We start from the raw sequence: 18,875 nt of genomic DNA on the forward strand, positions 1-18,875 counted from the left end.
GGAAAGACAAGTCAGTTTGTACTTAGGAGGAAGAAATGTTTGGCCAAAGCACCTCTTAATGAATAATAGTTCAGTGGAGCTGTCCTAGAGGGCCTGGTATTGCTCCAAATGCTTTCAGATTTTCCTGTAATGATATGGTCTCAGGGTTTTGAGTCCAGGTGGTTTTTTAATAAATATATTCTTTCCAAGAAAGTTAATCAAGAAATATTCTAATTTTTAAACTTGGTTCACTTTGAGAATTTTTTTTAACAACTTAGGTTTTTGTGTGTTATAGAAAGTAATGTGAGTCATGGAAAACACATAAGGACACAGAAACAGAACTGGGTTTTAGCTTTAACTCTGCCATCACTAACTGTGTAATACTAAGCAAGCCCTTGAATCTGTCTGAGTTTCTATTTCCTAATATGAAAAATAGGAATAACAATGTCAGCCTCACAGGGTTATTGTTAAGGACTGAATGTGTGTGAATATTGGAAACTGCAGTGCTGTATGAATGTAAGGTGGTTATGATTATTGGTTGGCTGGCTTTCTTTCCAGCTCTTGCCCTTGAAAAAAGTCAAGGGTATTCTTTATCAGAGGAAATCAGTTTCAGATTGTGTAAATATTTTAGTTTCTTATACTATATTAAATATATTATGTTTATATGAACACCATTGCAGCCATTTATTTATTTATCAACTGAGTAATTAAATGCCATCTTTGTTGAAGTGTATTAAATGAATCCATTCAACAAACATGTAAGTGCCAACTGTGTGTTAGCATTGAAGAGACACAGAATAGCTAATTAAATTCTTATCATTCAGGAAATAAGTTTCTGAATTTCAAGGCCACAGCAGAAGCCCTTTAGGCAGTACCCTGCACAAGGGTGCCCAGCTGAATCGATGAAAGAAAGGGTGCAATCCAGTCCACACTCTGCCAGCCAAGCCGTTTGCACCAAGGTAGGCTGCATTTATCTGAAGGAAGGATGTCTTTTTAAAATTTACCTGCCAGGAATGTGACCTTCTTGTAATTTATACAAAGGGGTGGAATGTGCTAGCTGTGGCCCTGACGCTTGCTTGTATGGTCTGTGATGTTCAGTGGAAGGCTTCAGTGTTTCAGTATTTAGTAATGAAGACGGCTGCTGGGCATGCTTATTATCTGGAGTCAGACTGCCTGGATTCGAATACTGGCTCTGTCACTATTTAGCTGTGTGACCCTGGGCACATGACTTGGCCTCTCTGTGCCTCACTTTCTGCATTTGACCACTTCACAGAGTTGTTGGGAGGAGAAATAAATTCTTATATAAGAAACACTTAGAATAGAAGCTGGAATACAGTCAGTGCTCCATACTACGTTAGCTGTTTTTACTGATATCTTTACCTGCCTCTCTGCTCTGTGTTGAAAGCTCAACAATTAATTCTGAATTCCACCTACAAATACCACTTTCCTTTAATGAATTAAATTTTACATTTAGGATATTTTTCTTTTTGCCCCAGGCCTTTTTTTGGCATGTATTTGTGTTAAAGAACTGAAAAGCATTCTCTTTAGAGACATCAAAGAATTCCAGTTGTTTGATCAGAAGGTCACTAGGTTGTTTGTAGAATTTCCTCATAAACCCATTGCTTTCTCAGAAGTGACCAGAAGGTAATGAGGGCTATTTGCATATTTTTGGCTTTTTCACCTTTCTTGGAATGCCTATATAGCTTACCAGGGTGATAGGGTTAGAGATGCTTTGAGGTACAGTGAATTTCACTGTCAATTTTAGTTAATATTTTGTTTTTAATTGGGAAGAAGTCCTTATGTAATACCGAAGTACAGATATTTCATGTTTTCAAGACAATTAACTTTGCATTTGAAAACATTTTGTTAAATAGCAGATTTTTGATATGAAGGACATGAGACAGAATGACAAAACAAAGAATGAGGCAGATGATGATTTTGATTTTTCCCTTCCCTCCAAATCCTAACTGCTCTTAAGATATTTTGAGGAGGCCCCTCCATTACCTGCACTGTGTATTTTACAGTCTCCTACAGCATCTAACTCTTGGCCATTTTCCATGGCACAAAATTGGAAGCATAGAAGGCTAATAATGCTACACATCACTGATTTCCAATCTTTAAAATAATTTGGGTGTGTAATCTCAATTGAGGTATTCTAATAATTAAAATAGTCATCACTTTGATGAAACCTTTTCTAAGTAAACTGCTCAGGAAGAGAGATGCAATATTTTTATAATTTTATGGCATTAAACATTAGTCTATTCTTATTCCTGTGTGCCGTGCTATGATTATTCATCCAAGGCAGACTCCCTGAGCCAAAATCCTATGGACCCTGCACCATTTGGAAGCAACAAATGAGAGACTCTTATCAGAGGCCTGTCAGGAGCAAATAGGGGCTGCTTCTGAAAGTGGCAAATGATAATTCGTTTGTGAAATATTAATTGATCCTTCATGTTAAACTCAAGTTAAACTAGCTTTTTAAAAGTACAAAGTGATTTTAAGTTTGATCCTAAATTGGTTGCAAAAGTTAACTATCCAGGGCTGGCCAGGTGGCTCAGGCAGTTAGAGCTCCATGCTCCTAACTCCGAAGGCTGCCGGTTCGATTCCCACATGGGCCAGTGGGCTCTCAACCACAAGGTTGCCAGTTCAATTCCTCAAGTCCCGCAAGGGATGGTGGGCAGCGACCCCTGCAACTAAGATTGAACACGGCACCTTGAGCTGAGCTGCCTCCCAAATGGCTCAGTTGGTTGGAGTGCAGGCTCTCAACCACAAGGTTGCAGGTTCCACTCCTGCAAGGGATGGTGGGCTGCGCCACCAGCAACTAGCAACGGCAACTGGACCTGGAGCTGAGCTGCGCCCTCCACAACTAAGACTGAAAGGACAACAACTTGAAGCTGAACAGCACCCTCCACAACTAAGATTGAAAAGACAACAACTCGACTTGGAAAAAAAGTCCCGGAAGCACACACTGTTCCCCAATAAAGGCCTGTTCCCCTTCCCCAATAAAATCTTAAAAAAATAAAAAATTCACCCTTTCATTAAAAAAAGTTAAATATCCATTTAAGAGAAGAACTGATATTTTAAGATTCCTGTATTTATTTGGAGAGCAGAATGTTTTAAGGCACTTTGCATCAGTCAGTGTATCTAGTTACTGTATTTTTAATTTTTCCTTTTTGGTACCAGGGTGGTGGCTAAGAGTTCAGGTTTGGGGCTGAACTCTGACTCTGCCATTTACTAATTATGTAATCGATGGGAGATCAGTGAATGTCTCTAATCCTCCCTTTCTTTTGTTTTAAAATGAGGATATTTACACCTGTCAGCATTATGGTGAAGATCAGAAGTGCTTTGTTTGTAAAGCACTTCACACAGAGCAAAGCAAGTGCTCAATGCTTTCTTATGGTAGCTATTATTATTGTGGATATTTTCTTTTCTTTTTTTTCCTTTTAACTATTATTGCATCGTGTCAAGAAATGATTGCTTAAATGTTTAAACAGTGCTGATAACATTGTCTAGTGTTTCAGGGCAAATGTATTTCTGCTACTTTATGATTTTTTGGGCAATAGTATCATATTTTAAAGTTCCCAGACTTCCTAGAGAATGCACCATCTCTCATATTTATGTTTTATGGCAAAATGTGTTAAAACTTCCAAACAACCGACATAGAAATAAACTCTTGGGGTGGCTCTCAATCAAACCATTAGTCCTTTCACCGGTTATCACTGAGGAATTCCTTGAGAGCTACTTCTTAACAATGGTAATCATGTCATGACCACACCAGAGCTCCTCAGATTCTCAGGTACTCTAAAATCCCCTCCTAAATTGCAGTGATTTCCCTAAGCCACTGATATTTGGGCCAATTATTTTTCAAATCAGTTTTTGTCAGTTGATGTCTAACAAGCATTTTAAATACCCTCCTGTGAACATTAGTGAGACAAATTGTGAGATATTTCCAATATTCTCTTATATTGCTCTATTTAAGAGTATTTTTGCTATTTTTCTATTTATGATTTTTAAAGGCAATGAGCATATACAACAATATTTAATGGTTCGATGAAACCCTGGCTTGTTTTAATAACTGTTTATGTTCAGTATCAAATACTATTGGGTAACTGCCCTTACTAAAAGACAGTACCCTTTGTGAAATATAAAATGGTAGTGTATATGAATGATGTTGTATTTCATTCTGAAACCTTTTGTTTAAGCCTCAGCATTGCAGCGTGTCTGTCTGAAGTCCCTGATGACAGCTGTTGCCATGGATGCATCTTATTTCATTTTTCATTTGTTGAACCCATGCTTGATAAGAGAAATGTCTTTGAATTGTCTGCAATTTTGAATCTAAATAGAAGTGTTTTTTCTCTTTTTTTCCCCTTCTGGAGGTAAAATTAGGAAACTGGAGTTAAAATTCCAAGCCCTGTATTCCTAAGTAAGGGTTATGCAATGCTCGTGCACACTGTGTGGGGGACTGTGGACTTTGGGACCCTTGCCTGCCACCAACTGAAAAGCTCTGGCCCTGCCCTCAAGGACAGGGAACAGATTATGGATTAACTTAAATAAAGAAATGTCAAATAGGTCTCTTTAAAAAATGGGTTTCTTCTTTTAGGTTAGCTGATAGGTGGTGAATGCAACCTCGGCTTTCCATTATGGCTTTTACAGTGGGTTCATGTCTTATGTTCCATGAATTGTTATCAATCCACAAGATACAAGTATGTTTTAAAAACACGTTCATCAAATAAAGTGAAAAAATATCTTTTGAAATGTAATTTCTCCCTGAAGCAAAAATTGAGATATGTGATCTACAAAGAGAATGGCTCTGAGAGCCCATTAGAAAGCAATACTCATAGTGGTTATAAATATTGACACTGGAGCAAAATGGCCTGGCTTTGAACACCTTATATGACCTTAGACACCTCTCTGCTTCATTTCCTCAGCCATAAAGTAGTAATATCAATAGTACCTTTCCTCAGTGGGTTGCTGTGAGATTTACTGAATTAATATATTAAAATCTTTAGAACAGCTTCTCAAATGTAGTAAGCACTATATGACCACTTTTATAGGAATCTTTTTTTCACATTAGTGGGCTCTAAAAGTCCTAGAACTATTATTTTTGAAAGACAAGCTAGAAGCTTTCATTTATCTGTAAGGCACAGTATCTTGGCATTTCCTTGATTTTGTTTGGTCTCATAAAAGCAAATGAGTAAGGTGATTGGAACTGAGAAAATTCAGTTCATCATTCAGAGCGTCAGAGTTCTGTCGTCTGAGAAAACTCTTACTAAACCCTGAGAGTGGTTTTAAAGATGCAGGCTTTTAAGACCTCTAAGATCAAAAACTACATTGAGGATGAACTTGGGCCATACATGACCTCTATACTAAGCTTTGTACCTTGTCAAAACTCAATGGGTAAAGTTTATTGTATTTAAATTTATCTCAATAAAGCTGTTTTTTAGAAAGCTAAATTTATGGTGGTAAGAATGTAGTAGGCATTCATTAAATATTTTTGACTACATTAATAATTAAATGGATGAATGAATGGAGTCATTTCATTCTTCAGCGATGGATCACATGCAGAATTAGGACTTAGAAGGGGGTCAAATTGTATGTCCTTGGTTTTGAAACTTTACATCAACCTCTAAAAGTCCACTTTAACTATAAATCCTAGGTCCTCTCACATGCTTTGATAGACCACTCTCCTCCCAATTTACTTGTTTTTCAGATTTACCTTGTTAATGAAGTCAGTGGTTATACCTGGTCCTGTGTCTGTTGGGGCTTATACATTTCTCTTAAATGTGGCCTTCATCTGTGTTGTCTGATGTATAATCATTCAATTTAGTCCTTAAAGATAGACATTTTTATATAGTGCCAAAGCTGTTTTTTAAGATTTGAGACATTTACCCAAAATAAAATCCCTTTTGTTCTTTTTACAAACAGCAGCTGGTTTCCTAGACTTGGAATTTGGGCCTCTGTTCAAAAACCCTAGCCACTGTAAGTTAAACATAACAGTAGGCCATGTGTGTGCGCCAACATGGACTTTTCTCATTGGCTGTAAGCATGAGGAGCTTATCTGGATGAGTCCCTATAAGGTGTTAGATTCTGATTTCCTATTGTGTTTTCTCCCAGGTATGGCAGCAGCCAAACTTCTGCATGATAATGGCCTGAATGTGGCTGTTCTGGAAGCCCGGGACCGTGTGGGAGGCAGGACTTACACCATTAGGGTAAGACACTAAGGATAGAGTGGAGAAACATGGGACTAAAGCTGCATTTTTCCTTTTTCTTGCCGAAAGTCTTGAATTTCATTAGACTCTTTCTGAAAGAAAATTACTCTGAAACATTTTCCGCAACCTCTCTCCTAATTTGTTTCCTTTTCAACTCTTTCTTCTGTTCCTTTTCTCTTCTAACTGTATGACAGACACTTGGCACTTGCCAAGTGAATAAAACAAAGATCTTCGCCCTTGTGAAACTTACATTCTTTTGGGGGGTGGAAGAGCTAGACAATAAACAAAAACAAACAAACAAACGAAAAACAGAAAGAAGGGCCTTCTCTGGTATCTTTAATAGATACCCAGTTATGCTTGGACACGTTCAGACATAGGGAGGCTTTTCTACTCACTTCTTGGTAAAAGGTTGGTCCTTAGTCACTGGATGTGAAGCTGATTCAAAACCATATAGATCATATGGTAATTTGAGACAAACAAACAAACAAAAATTCAGTCACAGACAACAGTTTAATGATTACCAGAGTGTAAGGGGAGGTGGTAGAAGAGGGTAAATCATCAAATAGTTGTATATGGTGATGGAAGGAGAATTGACTTTGGGTGGTGAACACACAATCTATAGATGATGTATTATAGAATTGTGCACTTGAAACCTATATAATTTTACTAACCAATGTCACCCCAATAAATATAATTAAAAAACCATGTAGAAAACTTGCTGTTGAACATAAGAACAATTTCACAGTTTCAAATTATGATCAAATATTCCCTGATGTTATCTTTTAAACATGGATTAGCAAACAACATAAGAAGTGATCATTTCATTTATTGCCTTTCTTCTAGCATTAGGTGCCTAAAAATTAGCCTTAAGTACTAAGTAAAGAGAAATTCACCAATAATTCATAGCTTATAAACTCAAGGCAGTAAAAAACAAACCATGTTGTGGTACATGGTGAAGGATGGGGTTCAGAAGTCTCCTGCTTATACAAAGTTCAATCAATTTTGCTTTAAATTAATTAAAGATTTAATAACTGTTAAGTTGCATAAATGGAGTTGAGAACAGAATCCAATTTTACATGGATGCACCTCAAGATGTGTCTACAACCTGTAAAATGCCAATTTGCTTATTTTAGGATTCTCTTTTTTAATTTAGGAATAACATTTTCACAGCTATTTATTTTTATTTTTTTCCATGGAAAAACAGAACCAAATGGTTAAATATGTGGACCTTGGAGGATCCTATGTTGGACCAACCCAGAATCGTATTTTAAGATTAGCTAAAGAGCTAGGATTGGAGACCTACAAAGTGAATGAAGTAGAGTGCTTGATCCACCATGTAAAGGTAAGCCTGGGCCAGCCTTTGAAGGATTTGAAGGCTACTCCATGAGTATTCCCAGATCATTCTCTCATGTGAATAATGCCTATGTATTTTATAAGTGTATTTCAGCCACTCTGAGAATTTTTTTCACTGTTATCAAGTGGAATTAGGTGAGAATTCTAATCCTATTTGGGAAGGTGAAGTATTTTGGGAAGATGAAGTAGTGTTGGCCATTGAGTAGAAAGTTAAAACTAATAGAGCAAAAACATTTGTGATTAATTTATTAAATACCTCTGGCTATTTCATGTGATATAAAAACTTGTGTATAGTTTTACAAATGCTGTTCTAGACTTCACATTATAAAAAGTATTTGAAATATGTCTAATGTAGTATTTTGAAATTTTATCGTTGTGTTCTATATATCAGCTAATGTTACTCTTCTTTAGAGATTTACATAAAAGTGGTTCAAACCCCAATTTCATTGCTTTTGTGAGGAAGCTCCATTGATCTCCACAAGATTTCTGTGAGTTTATTAGGTCTTTCACATTCCCATGATCACTTGTGGTTTATAGTTCCTGATTCCACAACACCTATGCTCATTCATGTCTCATGGCATGTGATTCTTCTTTCTTTTTCTCTATGCCAACCTGGGTTCAAACTCACCTCTTTGTCGTGATTTTCCTCAGACCTCCCCAAGCATTTGTGTGCAACAGACTTGATTGAAATTTTGAGCAATGGGGAGGGTGGGGAAGGGAAAGGGAAGTTAATTGCAGAAACACCAACAGAGTCGAATTGAGTATTGGGCATTCTAATTCTAATAGGCCCTTAGACCTATGCATCCCTGGGGATTTCTCACTGGCCACATTTTTCTGTGGATTCCAGTCTCCCACCTGTTGCTGGTCTTCAGATTCCTGTCACATCTCCCTGATCCTGTTTTTCCAACATCGTTATCTTGGTCCAAAAGTCACTGATGTTCTCTGAAAAGTAGAGTCACCTATTGTCTCACCCTCCCCCTGGAGTCCCACAGAACTGGTGGAGGTTTTGAATTTCTGTCTTTTCTCTCTTCCTCACTTGCCTTCTTAGGTTGAAGTAAGCAATATAAAGACATATTTCTCACTCGTAGAAGTCACCCCTTAGAAGACAGAAGAAACTAGCAACAGTCAGTTTGATTCACATAACAATGTTGACACATATTTGTGAGTGATAATATCAAGAAGGATAAATAACAGACTGTACATTATGAATCATTTAATAAAACAGGAAATAAACATCTATCTAACTTGGCATAATTCAGGTAAAAGATTTTCTTAATTAATACATAGATGTTTTGGTTGAACTTCAGATGTTGTTTTGTAAGCCTTTTCGCTTTGCTTCCACATGTGTCGAGCAGAAAAAGAGATACCTCATTTAGAAATGAAAATGTAGCATGGTGGTAGTGCAATTTGTTGAACATCAATCAGCAGCACTTAATAAACATCCTTCATTGGGTTCCTTGCACTTAAATGTAGGTCACATTGACTGATTTCTTCTGTCTTCCTTGTCCTAATGTGTTAAGACTTACAGAGACTTAATTCCCTGAACACTGGGATCCTTTTTCATTTTTCCAGACAAAGGAGATGACTAGAGATTATATTCATTTTTCTGTCTTTGTGTGTGCAGCGTTTCTTGGCAGTCAGGAGCTATGTTCAGGATGTTTGTTTTTCTGGTAATATTATGGCTGACATTAAGTTCCTTGTTTAAAAGAGATCGCTTACAGTCATCAATTATGAAAATGATGTTACACAATATTTTTCAGAGTTATGGCCAAATGTGCTGCTTTTTTACATTATTTCAAATAATGTATGTGCAGTTACAAAAATACAGGTAATTAAGCAGTATCTCTAACTTGGTGCCAACAGTGCTCTTCATAAAACTTAAAATAAATGTTATTGCTTTTTAATTATTACAACAGTAAAGCATATTTATTGTAAAACGATAATTAGAAAATGTGGGTAAGGAAAAACTAAAAAAAATCCCTCCATAATCCTATCTAGGGAAAATCACTCTAAAACATTCTCTTGGTTTACAGATTTTTTTTTCATATTCCTGTATTGCTATCTTCTGACCTCTGCTGGAGGAAATGAGGAATATCATGCACTTAAAAATACTGCATTCTTATGCATATGTATATGTATACAAGTTTGATATACTAACTTGCTAACTCTAATAAACTCTCATTAATGAGACAATTGAAACACTAAAGAGGATATGAAACACAGGATTTTTTCAATCTTTTCTTCTTATTTTTTATTTTACTTTTTAAAAATTTATTGGGGTGACAATTGTTAGTAAAATTGCATAGATTTCAGGTGTACAATTCTGTATTACATCATATATAAATCCCATTGTGTGTTCACTACCCAGAGGCAGTTCTCCTTCCATCACAATATATTTGATCGCTCTTACCCTCAACTCACACCCCCCTCCTCCCTTATCCTATGGTAACCACTAAACTATCGTTTGTGTCTATGAGTTTTTGTTTCTCATTTGTTTGTCTTGTTCTTTTGTTGTTTTTGGTTTATATACCACATATCAGTGAAATAATATGCTTCTCTGCTTTTCCTGTCTGACTTATTTCGCTTAGCATTATACTCTCAAAATCCATTTATGTTGTCAAAATTGTTCCTATATCATCTTCCCTTAACACCGAATAGTATTCCATTGTGTATATATACCACAACTTCTTTATCCATTCATCTATCGAAGGACATTTTGGTTGTTTTCATGTCTTGGCCACCATAAACAAAGCTGCAATGAACATTGGAGCACACGTGTCTTTATGTATAAATGTTTTAAGAATTTTTGGGTAGATACCCAGGAGAGGGATTGCTGGGTCATATGGTAATTCTATTCGTAATTGTTTGGGGAACCTCCACACTGCCTTCCATAGCGGCTGCACCAGTCTGCATTCCCACCAACAGTGTATGAGGGTTCCTTTTTCTCCACAGCCTCTCCAACACTTGTGACTATTTGTCTTGTTGATGATAGCCATTCTGACTGGGGTGAGGTGATATCTCATTGTGGTTTGTATCTGCATTTCTCTGATGATTAGTGATGTTGAGCATCTTTTCATATGTTTATTTGCCATTTGTATGTCCTCTTCGGAGAAATGTCTCTTCAGTTTCTCTGCCCATTATTCAATTGGATTCTTCGTTTTTTTTTGTTGTTCAGTTGCATGAGTTCCTTGTATATTTTGGATATTAGACCCTTATCGGAGGCACTGTTTGCAAAAATCTTCTCCCATTCAGTCGGTTGCCTCTTCATTTTGTCGATCGTTTCTTTTGCTGTGCAGAAGCTTTTAAGTTTCATATAGTCCCATTTGTTTATTTTACCTTTTACTTCCATTTCCTTTGGAGTCAAATTCATAAAATGCTCTTTGAACCCAAGGTCCATAAGTTTAGTACCTATGTTTTCTTCTATACAGTTTATTGTGTCAGGTCTTAGGCTTAAGTCTTTGATCCATTTTGAATTAATTTTGGTACATGGTGACAGATAACAGTCCAGTTTCATTCTTTTGCACGTGCTGTCCAATTCTCCCAGCACCATTTATTGAAGAGGCTGTCTTTCCTCCATTGTATGTTTTTAGCTTCTTTGTCAAACATTATCTCTCCATATTTATGTGGTTTTATTTCTGGGTTCTCAAATCTATTCCATTGGTCTATGTGTCTGTTTTTCTGCCAATACCATCCTGTTTTGATTATTGTAGCCCTGTAGTACAAGCTAAAGTCAGGGAGTATGATACCTCCAGTATTGTTTTTTTTTCTTAAGATTGCTTTGGCTATTCTGGGTCTTTTTTGGTTCCAAACAAATCTGATGATTTTTTGTTCTATTTCTTTAAAAACTGCCAGTGGGATTTTCATGGGGATTGCATTAAATTTGTATATTGCTTTGGGTTATGACCATTTTAACTATGTTGATTCTTCCGATCCATGAGCATGGAATGTCTTTCCATTTCTTTGTGTCATCTTCAATTTCTTTCAAAAATGTCTTATAGATTTCAGCATATAAATCCTTCCCATCCTTGGTTAAGTTTATTCCTAGGTATTTTATTCTTTTTGCTGCAATTGAAAAGGAACTGTTTTTTGTATTTCTTTTTCTGAGATTTCATTTTTAGTATATGGGAATGCAATGGACTTTTGTACTTTGATTTTGTAGCCAGCAACTTTACTGTATTCGTTGATTGTTTCTAACAGCTTTTTGGTGGAGTCTTTAGGGTTTTCTATATATAGCACCATGTCATCTGCAAACAGTGATATTTTAACTTCTTCATTCCCAATTTGGATGCCCTTTATTTCTTTGTCTTGCCTGATTTCTCTGGCGAAGACTTCCAACACTATGTTGAAAAGCAGAGGTGATAGGGAACAGTCGTTGTGTTCTGAACATAAAGCAAAGGGCTTCAGTTTTTCACCATTAATTTTGAGATTAGCTGAGGGCTTGTCATAGATGGCCTTTATTATGTTAAGGTATTTTCCTTCTATACCTATTTTATTAAGTGTTTTTATCATAAATGGATGTTGTATTTTGTCAAATGCTTTTTCTGCATCAATTGATATAATCATATGATTTTTGTCCTTTATTTTGTTTATGTGATGTATCACATTGATGGATTTGCGGATGTTGAACCCTCCTTGTGCCCCAGGAATGAACCCCACTTGGTCATGATGAATAATCTTTTTAATGCATTGTTGTATTCGATTTGCTAAAATTTTGTTTAGGATTTTAGCATCTGTATTCATCAGAGATATAGGTCTGTAGTTTTCTTTTTTTGTGTTGTCCTAACCAGGTTTTGGTATCAGGGTAATGTTGTCCTCATAAAATGAGTTAGGGAGTACTGACTCTTCTTCAATTTTTTGGAAGAGTTTGAGCAGGATTGGTATTAGATCCTGTTTGAAGGTTTGGTAGAATTCACCAGTGAAGCCATCTGGTCCCGTAGTTTTGCTTTTGGTAAGGTTTTGGATGTCTGATTGAATTTCATTACTGGTGATCCGTCTGTTTAGATTTTCCAGTTCTTTATGGTTCAGACTTGGAAGGCTATATGTTTCTAAGAACTTGTCCATTTCTTCTAGGTTATTGAATTTGGTGGCATATAGTCCTTTATAGTATTCTTGGATGATCCTTTGTATTTCTGTGGTGTCCGTGATAACTTCCCCTTTCTCATTTCTGATTTTGTTAATTAGTGTCTTCTCTCTTTTTATCTTAGTGAGTCTAGCCAAGGGTTTGTCGATTTTATTAATTTTTTCAAAGAACCAGCTGTTTGTCACATTAATTCTTTCTATTGTCTTTTTGTTCTGTATTTCATTTAGTTCTGTTCTGATTTTTGTTATTTCCTTTCCTCTGCTGACCTTGGGTTTCACTTGTTCTTCTTTTTCTAGTTCTTTGAGGTGTAACATGAGGTTATTTTTTTTATTATTATTTTTTATTAGTTTCAGGTGTACAAGACAAGGTAATACTTAGACGTTCATCATTTATATCCCTCACACTGTGCACCCCCCTCCCCCCATCCACTATCCCTCTGACCAACATGAGGTTATTTATTTGGGATTTTTCTTGCTTCTTGAGATAGGCCTGTAATGATATAAATTTCCCTCTTAAAACTGCTTTCGCTGCATCCCAAAAATTTTGGTAGGATGTATTTTCCTTGTCATTTTTTTCTATGTATCTTTTGATCTCTCCTCTAATTTCTTCTTTGACCCAGTCATTCTTTAAAAGTATGTGGTTTAATCTCCATGTATTTGTGTTTTTTCCTGCTTTCTTTTCTCAGTTGATATCCAATTTCAAAGCCTTGTGATCAGAGAATATGCTTGGTATGATTTCAATCTTCTTAAATTTGCTGAGGCTGCTTTTATGCCCCAATATATGGTCTATCCTTGTGAATTTTCCATGTACACTCGAAAGGAATGTATAGTCTGATGTTTTAGGATGAAGTGCTCTATACATATATCAATTATGTCCATTTCATCTAATGTGTCATTTAGGGCTGCAATTTCGTTATTTATTTTCTGTTTGGATGATCTATCCATAGCTGTCAATGATGTATTTAGGTCCTCTACTATAATTGTGTTTTGGTCAATTTCTCCCTTTAGTTCTGTTAGTAGTTCCTGGTATATTTTGGTGGTCCCTGATTGGGGGCATAAATGTTGATGACTGTTATGTCTTCTTGTTGTATAGTCCCCTTTACCGTTATGAAATGTCCATCTTTGTCTCCTGTTATCTTTTTCACCCTGAAGTCTGTTTCATCTGATATCATTATGGCTACACTTGATTTTCTCTGGGTACCATTTGCTTGGAGTGTCAATTTCCACCCTTTCACTTTGAGTCTATGCTTGTCCTTGTAGATGAGATGTGTCTCTTGGAGACAGCATATAGTTAGGTTTAGTTTTTTGATCCAATCTGCTACTCTGTGTCTCTTTATTTGTGAGTTCAGTCCATTTACACTTAGGGTGATTATTGATACTTGAGGATTTCCTGTCATTCTGTCTTTAGTTTTCTGGTAAGGCTGTGTCTCCATTGTTTCTTTGCCTTTTTGTTGTTGTCTATTATTTCAGTGTGGTGGTATTCTATGATGTTTCCCTCTGTTTCTTCTTTTATTACAGTATATGTTTCAGTTCTGCATTTTTTTTGAGTGGTTACCCTTAAGATTATGTAAAAGAAAGTTTGATATTTAGAGTATTCCATTTTCTTCAGCACGCTTATTTTGTCCATTCCTAGATTCCGGTTTAGGCTTTTACTCTCCCCCTTTTTATGTTTCGGTTGCCACAAATTGTCCCTGTTGATGGTGGTCGAATAGCCTCCTTTATTATTTCTTGTAGTGCAGGTCGTGTATTAGAAAATTCCCTCAGCTTCTGTATGTCTGGAAATGTCTTTATTCCTCCTTCATATCTAAAAGATATCTTTGCTGGATATACTATTCTTGGCTCATGATTTCTCTCTTTCAATAGTTTGAATATTTGGTTCCACTACCTCCTGGCTTGTAGAGTTTCTGCTGAAAAATCTGATAATAATCTAACGGGCTTTTGTTTGTAGGTTACCGTCTTCTTTTCCCTGGCTGCCTTGAGGATTCTTTCTTTGGTGTTAATTTTAGACAGCTTCAATACAATGTGCCTTGGAGAAGGCCTGTTGGGATTGAGGTAATTAGGTGTTCTATTTGCTTCTTGGATTCGAGGATCCAGTTCTGTCCACAGATTTGGGAAGTTCTCATTAACAATTTCTTTGAATATATTCTCTGTTCCCTTCTGTCTTTCGTCTCCTTCTGGTATGCCCATTATTCTTATATTGCTCTTTTTGATATAGTCAGAACGTTCTTGTAGAGTTCTTTCATTTCTTTTAAGTCTCAAGTTTCTTTCTTCTTCCATCTGTGTAATTTCCATGTTCCTGTCTTCGATGTAACTGATTCTTTCCTCCATCTGGTCAACTCTACTACCTAAGCTGGTTATTTCATTCTTAATTTCTTCTATTGAGTTCTTAATTTCCAGAAATTCCATGTGGTTCTGTTTTAAAATTTCAATCTCTTTCGTAAAATGCTCATGTTGTTCTCTGATTGCGTTTCTGAGTTCATTAAATTGCCTTTCTGTGTTTTCTTGCATCTTGTTGAGTTTTTTCAGATCTGCGATCTTGAATTCTCTGTCATTTAAGTCACATATTTCCATATGTTTGAGTTCCTTTTCTGGAGACATTTCACTTTCTTTCTGAGCGGTCTTGTTTTCTTGGTTATTCATGGCAATTACTTATTATTGCTCTTCCTAGACATCTACAATAGTGGCTTCTGCAACAGGTTGATAGGAAGAGGTCTTTCTTTTGTTTTCCAGTACTTGTTCATAGAATGTTTTATTTTCTCTCCGACTGCAGCCTTTTTTTTTTCCTCTCTCACACAGGATTGCTATGTTTTCTCTGCACCATTCCAGCTTCTCACACAGTGATTCCCTGGGAGACAGGCTTCTTCTCTGTTAACAGTTCACCTGAGTCATACGCCGCCACGTCCCTGTAGGGATGCAGAGATCTTTTGAAGTTCCAAAGCTCTTTCTGCACCAGATTCAGACCCTGTATGTTTCAGCAGTTCTGTTTACTCCTGCAGGGATATGCCCAGATAGGTGGGGCCAGGGGCGGGGTGAGTTGTGAGAGGTGGCCCAGAGCAATGGCGGCGACCACCACCACAGCCGGTCCTGCTTCCACAGCTCCCTCCCCTTTGCCGGAACTAGTTGGGTGCAAATCTGTGTCTACGGTCCACAATTCTCTGAACAGCAAATATTCTGTTCTTTTGATCTGACACTGCTACTATTCCGCTTCTAGCACCGGGCAGCTGGGGGCGGGGCGAGCTCTGGGAGGGTAGGGATGGAACGGCTAATCTCAGCGCCTAAGGCTTCCGTTCTCTGCTCGGCAGTGAGGGCTTAAACCCCCGTTTTCAGCCTTCTTCCCTCATTCTTTTCTCCGAGGTCTCTGCCGTGAGTGTTTGGTTCAGCCATGTTATATGCTTGCCCCCTTAACCCTGTGGGCCATAAGCGGAGCCCTAGCAGTCCAAGTTCTTTTGTCTCCCACAGCAGCGGTAGTTCCGGGATGCAGCGAGCTCGGAGCACTGAGCTAGGTCTGCGTTCTGCTTCTGCATGGCTCTGTCTCCGCACTTCTCCCTTCCCTCCTCCCCCGCTCGCGTGATTCTCCCACCTGTAGGTGAATTCAGTAGTGGTCCTGTTTGTCTTGCCTGTCTGCTGTGCAGGGAGTCCTTTGTGGAGTTATTGTTGTTCAATTAGTTGTAAATTACAGGGCAGCTTTACAGAGGCTCACCTCACACCACCATTTTGATGACCGTTTCCCCAGACACTACTTTTGAAAGCTCATGATCTATGAGAAGAGGTTAGGCTCAGTGTTATCAGTAGATCTCTGTGATTCTCACCTGCCTAGGCAGCATTCTCCCAGGTGGCATATCTATTAACAATAACCAAATTGTTTCTAGCCAGGCTTAATGACTGAGCTTCGACCCTTGGAGTTTAGATAGTCTACAACCCATAGCAGCTGTTTGAATGCAGAACCTCAAAGGCTCTTAGCCTGGTATTACTAGGCTGCAGAATTTTCCCAGTGATACAACACACACACACACACACACACACACACACACACACACACACACGCACCACACACACTTTATCATTGAACTTTTGTGTGACCTTGGCCATGTTATTTATGCTTTTGTGCCTTGATTTCTTCCCTTGCATAAGAAAGTTATTTGTACCTGTCCTGCTTAGTGCTTTGAGCTTTTAAAGAGAAAAAAAATGATACTGGAAGACATTGATTAACATTACTCTCACCCTCGAGGCTGCTATGATACAATGAAGATACTAAGAATGTTTTGATAGTAAGGCTAGAGTCTGTTTACTTTCCTTTTGAAAAGAAACTTTTCTATAGACTCTGGGGATTCTTACTACCAAGTAAGAATTTAAATGGTTACTGTCACGCAGGGGACCCTGCTCGCTGCGCCATTTGTCGTGCAGGGTCTCAGCTCCCACTCCCCGCCCAAGAACGCAGGACACGGTAAGGCCAAAAAGGAACACCCACGGAGCCATAGGTAGGGAAGTCAAACCAATATATTCTCGCTGGCGGCTGGGCTGGAGACACAGGAAGCAGGATCTACATAATCTGCCTAACAGCAGTCCGCGCTTGCCAGCCACCATCTTCTTGCTAGCCCCCATTCCTTTCTTGCTAGCATAGCCACAGCCGTTATATTAGTGGCCAATGGCTTACGGGTTACAGCTGACGGCCAACTAGCCACAGCTGCTGGCATCTGATCACAGTTGATGGCCATTTACTACCCGAGCCAGCACCTTTCTATGTGAGGCCGAGAGCCTGGAAACTGCTTTTTGGGGTTTTGTCCCCACACTCCACCCCTACAGGGTCTCGCCTCACAATCTACGCGACAAGCGTCTTCTGCGAGGGGCCCTGTGCAAGGAGCCTGGAGGTGAATGCACTATCCTGAACACAGCCAGGCTCTCTGGGCACAGCCAGGGTTTCTCAGGGCACCACCACAGTACTTCTGGGCACAGCCAGACATCCTGGGCTTCTTAGGGTACCACTGGTCTCCCCGGGCACAGCCAGGGTTTCTCAGGGGACCACCACAGTACTTCTGGGCACAGCCAGACTTCCTGGGCTTCTTAGGGTACCACCTGTTTCCCCGGGCACAGCCAGCTTTTCTCAGGGCACCACCACAGTACTTCTGGTCACAGCCAGACTTCCTGGGCTTCTTAGGGTACCACCTGTCTCCCCGGGCACAGCCAGAGTTTCTCAGGGCACTGCCACTCTCTCTGGACACAGCCAGACTTCCTGGACTCAGCCAGGGCCTCAGGGCACTGCCACTCTCTCTGGGCACAGCCAGACTTCCTGGACACAGCCAGGGCCTCAGGGCACTGCCACTCTCTCTGGACACAGCCAGACTTCCTGGACACAGCCAGGGCTCTCAGGGCACTGCCACTCTCTCTCTGTGCCTCTCGGGGTACCGTGCTGGAACAACAGCAGCTCACATCAAGGTGCTTACATATTATCAATGGCGGCCAGTCAAGACACAAAAGCAAACATCAACCAGTCCCACTACATGATGGTATGTTCCCAAACAGTCAAGCGTCCATTAAATTAGGGATAGAAGGCAATTCCCCATAGTCCATAGTCATTCGCCAGGGCTGTCCTGGGGGTGAGGGATAACCTTGACCTCACCCTCATCTCCCACGGAGGACTCAGCAAGCATTTCCTCCTGGGACTAAAAGTCCTGCATCCGGGCTGCCTCAGCAAGCAGTTCCCAGCCCACAGGGCCGCAACAACCTTCGCTTTCTCCGCTTTCTCCGGCCTCTGCTGGTTGAGGAACCATCCACATCTTTCCACCTCTCCACGGGAATCGAGCTCTCCGGCAGCTGCTCCTCCTGGTCTTCCTCAGACTGAGCTTTTATACGCACAAACTGCTCCACTGCCCTTCGGAAAGCTTTGGCTGGCACCGTATCCTGCCGACTACGCCATGTGTCACGCAGGGGACCCTGCTCGCTGCGCCATTTGTCGTGCAGGGTCTCAGCTCCCACTCCCCGCCCAAGAACGCAGGACACGGTAAGGCCAAAAAGGAACACCCACGGAGCCATAGGTAGGGAAGTCAAACCAATATATTCTCGCTGGCGGCTGGGCTGGAGACACAGGAAGCAGGATCTACATAATCTGCCTAACAGCAGTCCGCGCTTGCCAGCCACCATCTTCTTGCTAGCCCCCATTCCTTTCTTGCTAGCATAGCCACAGCCGTTATATTAGTGGCCAATGGCTTACGGGTTACAGCTGACGGCCAACTAGCCACAGCTGCTGGCATCTGATCA

General features: G+C 39.3%; 1 protein-coding gene across 3 annotated transcripts in view; it reads left to right on the forward strand.

Moving 5' to 3' along the window:
- MAOB (monoamine oxidase B) overlaps window positions 1-18,875 on the forward strand; it is a 136,290-nt gene that overhangs the window by 52,241 nt on the left and 65,174 nt on the right. The window contains exons 2-3 of one of the 3 annotated variants that reach the window (XM_081041906.1): window positions 6,094-6,188; window positions 7,393-7,530. In XM_081041906.1, the coding sequence (XP_080898032.1) occupies window positions 6,094-6,188; window positions 7,393-7,530 (233 nt within the window). The remainder of the gene's footprint in view (window positions 1-6,093; window positions 6,189-7,392; window positions 7,531-18,875) is intronic. The other 2 variants (XM_081041907.1, XM_081041908.1) reach the window with 2 other exon arrangements.

Source organism: Rhinolophus hipposideros (assembly GCF_964194185.1).
Source record: "Rhinolophus hipposideros genome assembly, chromosome: X".
In the NCBI taxonomy this organism is placed as follows: Eukaryota; Metazoa; Chordata; class Mammalia; order Chiroptera; family Rhinolophidae; genus Rhinolophus; species Rhinolophus hipposideros.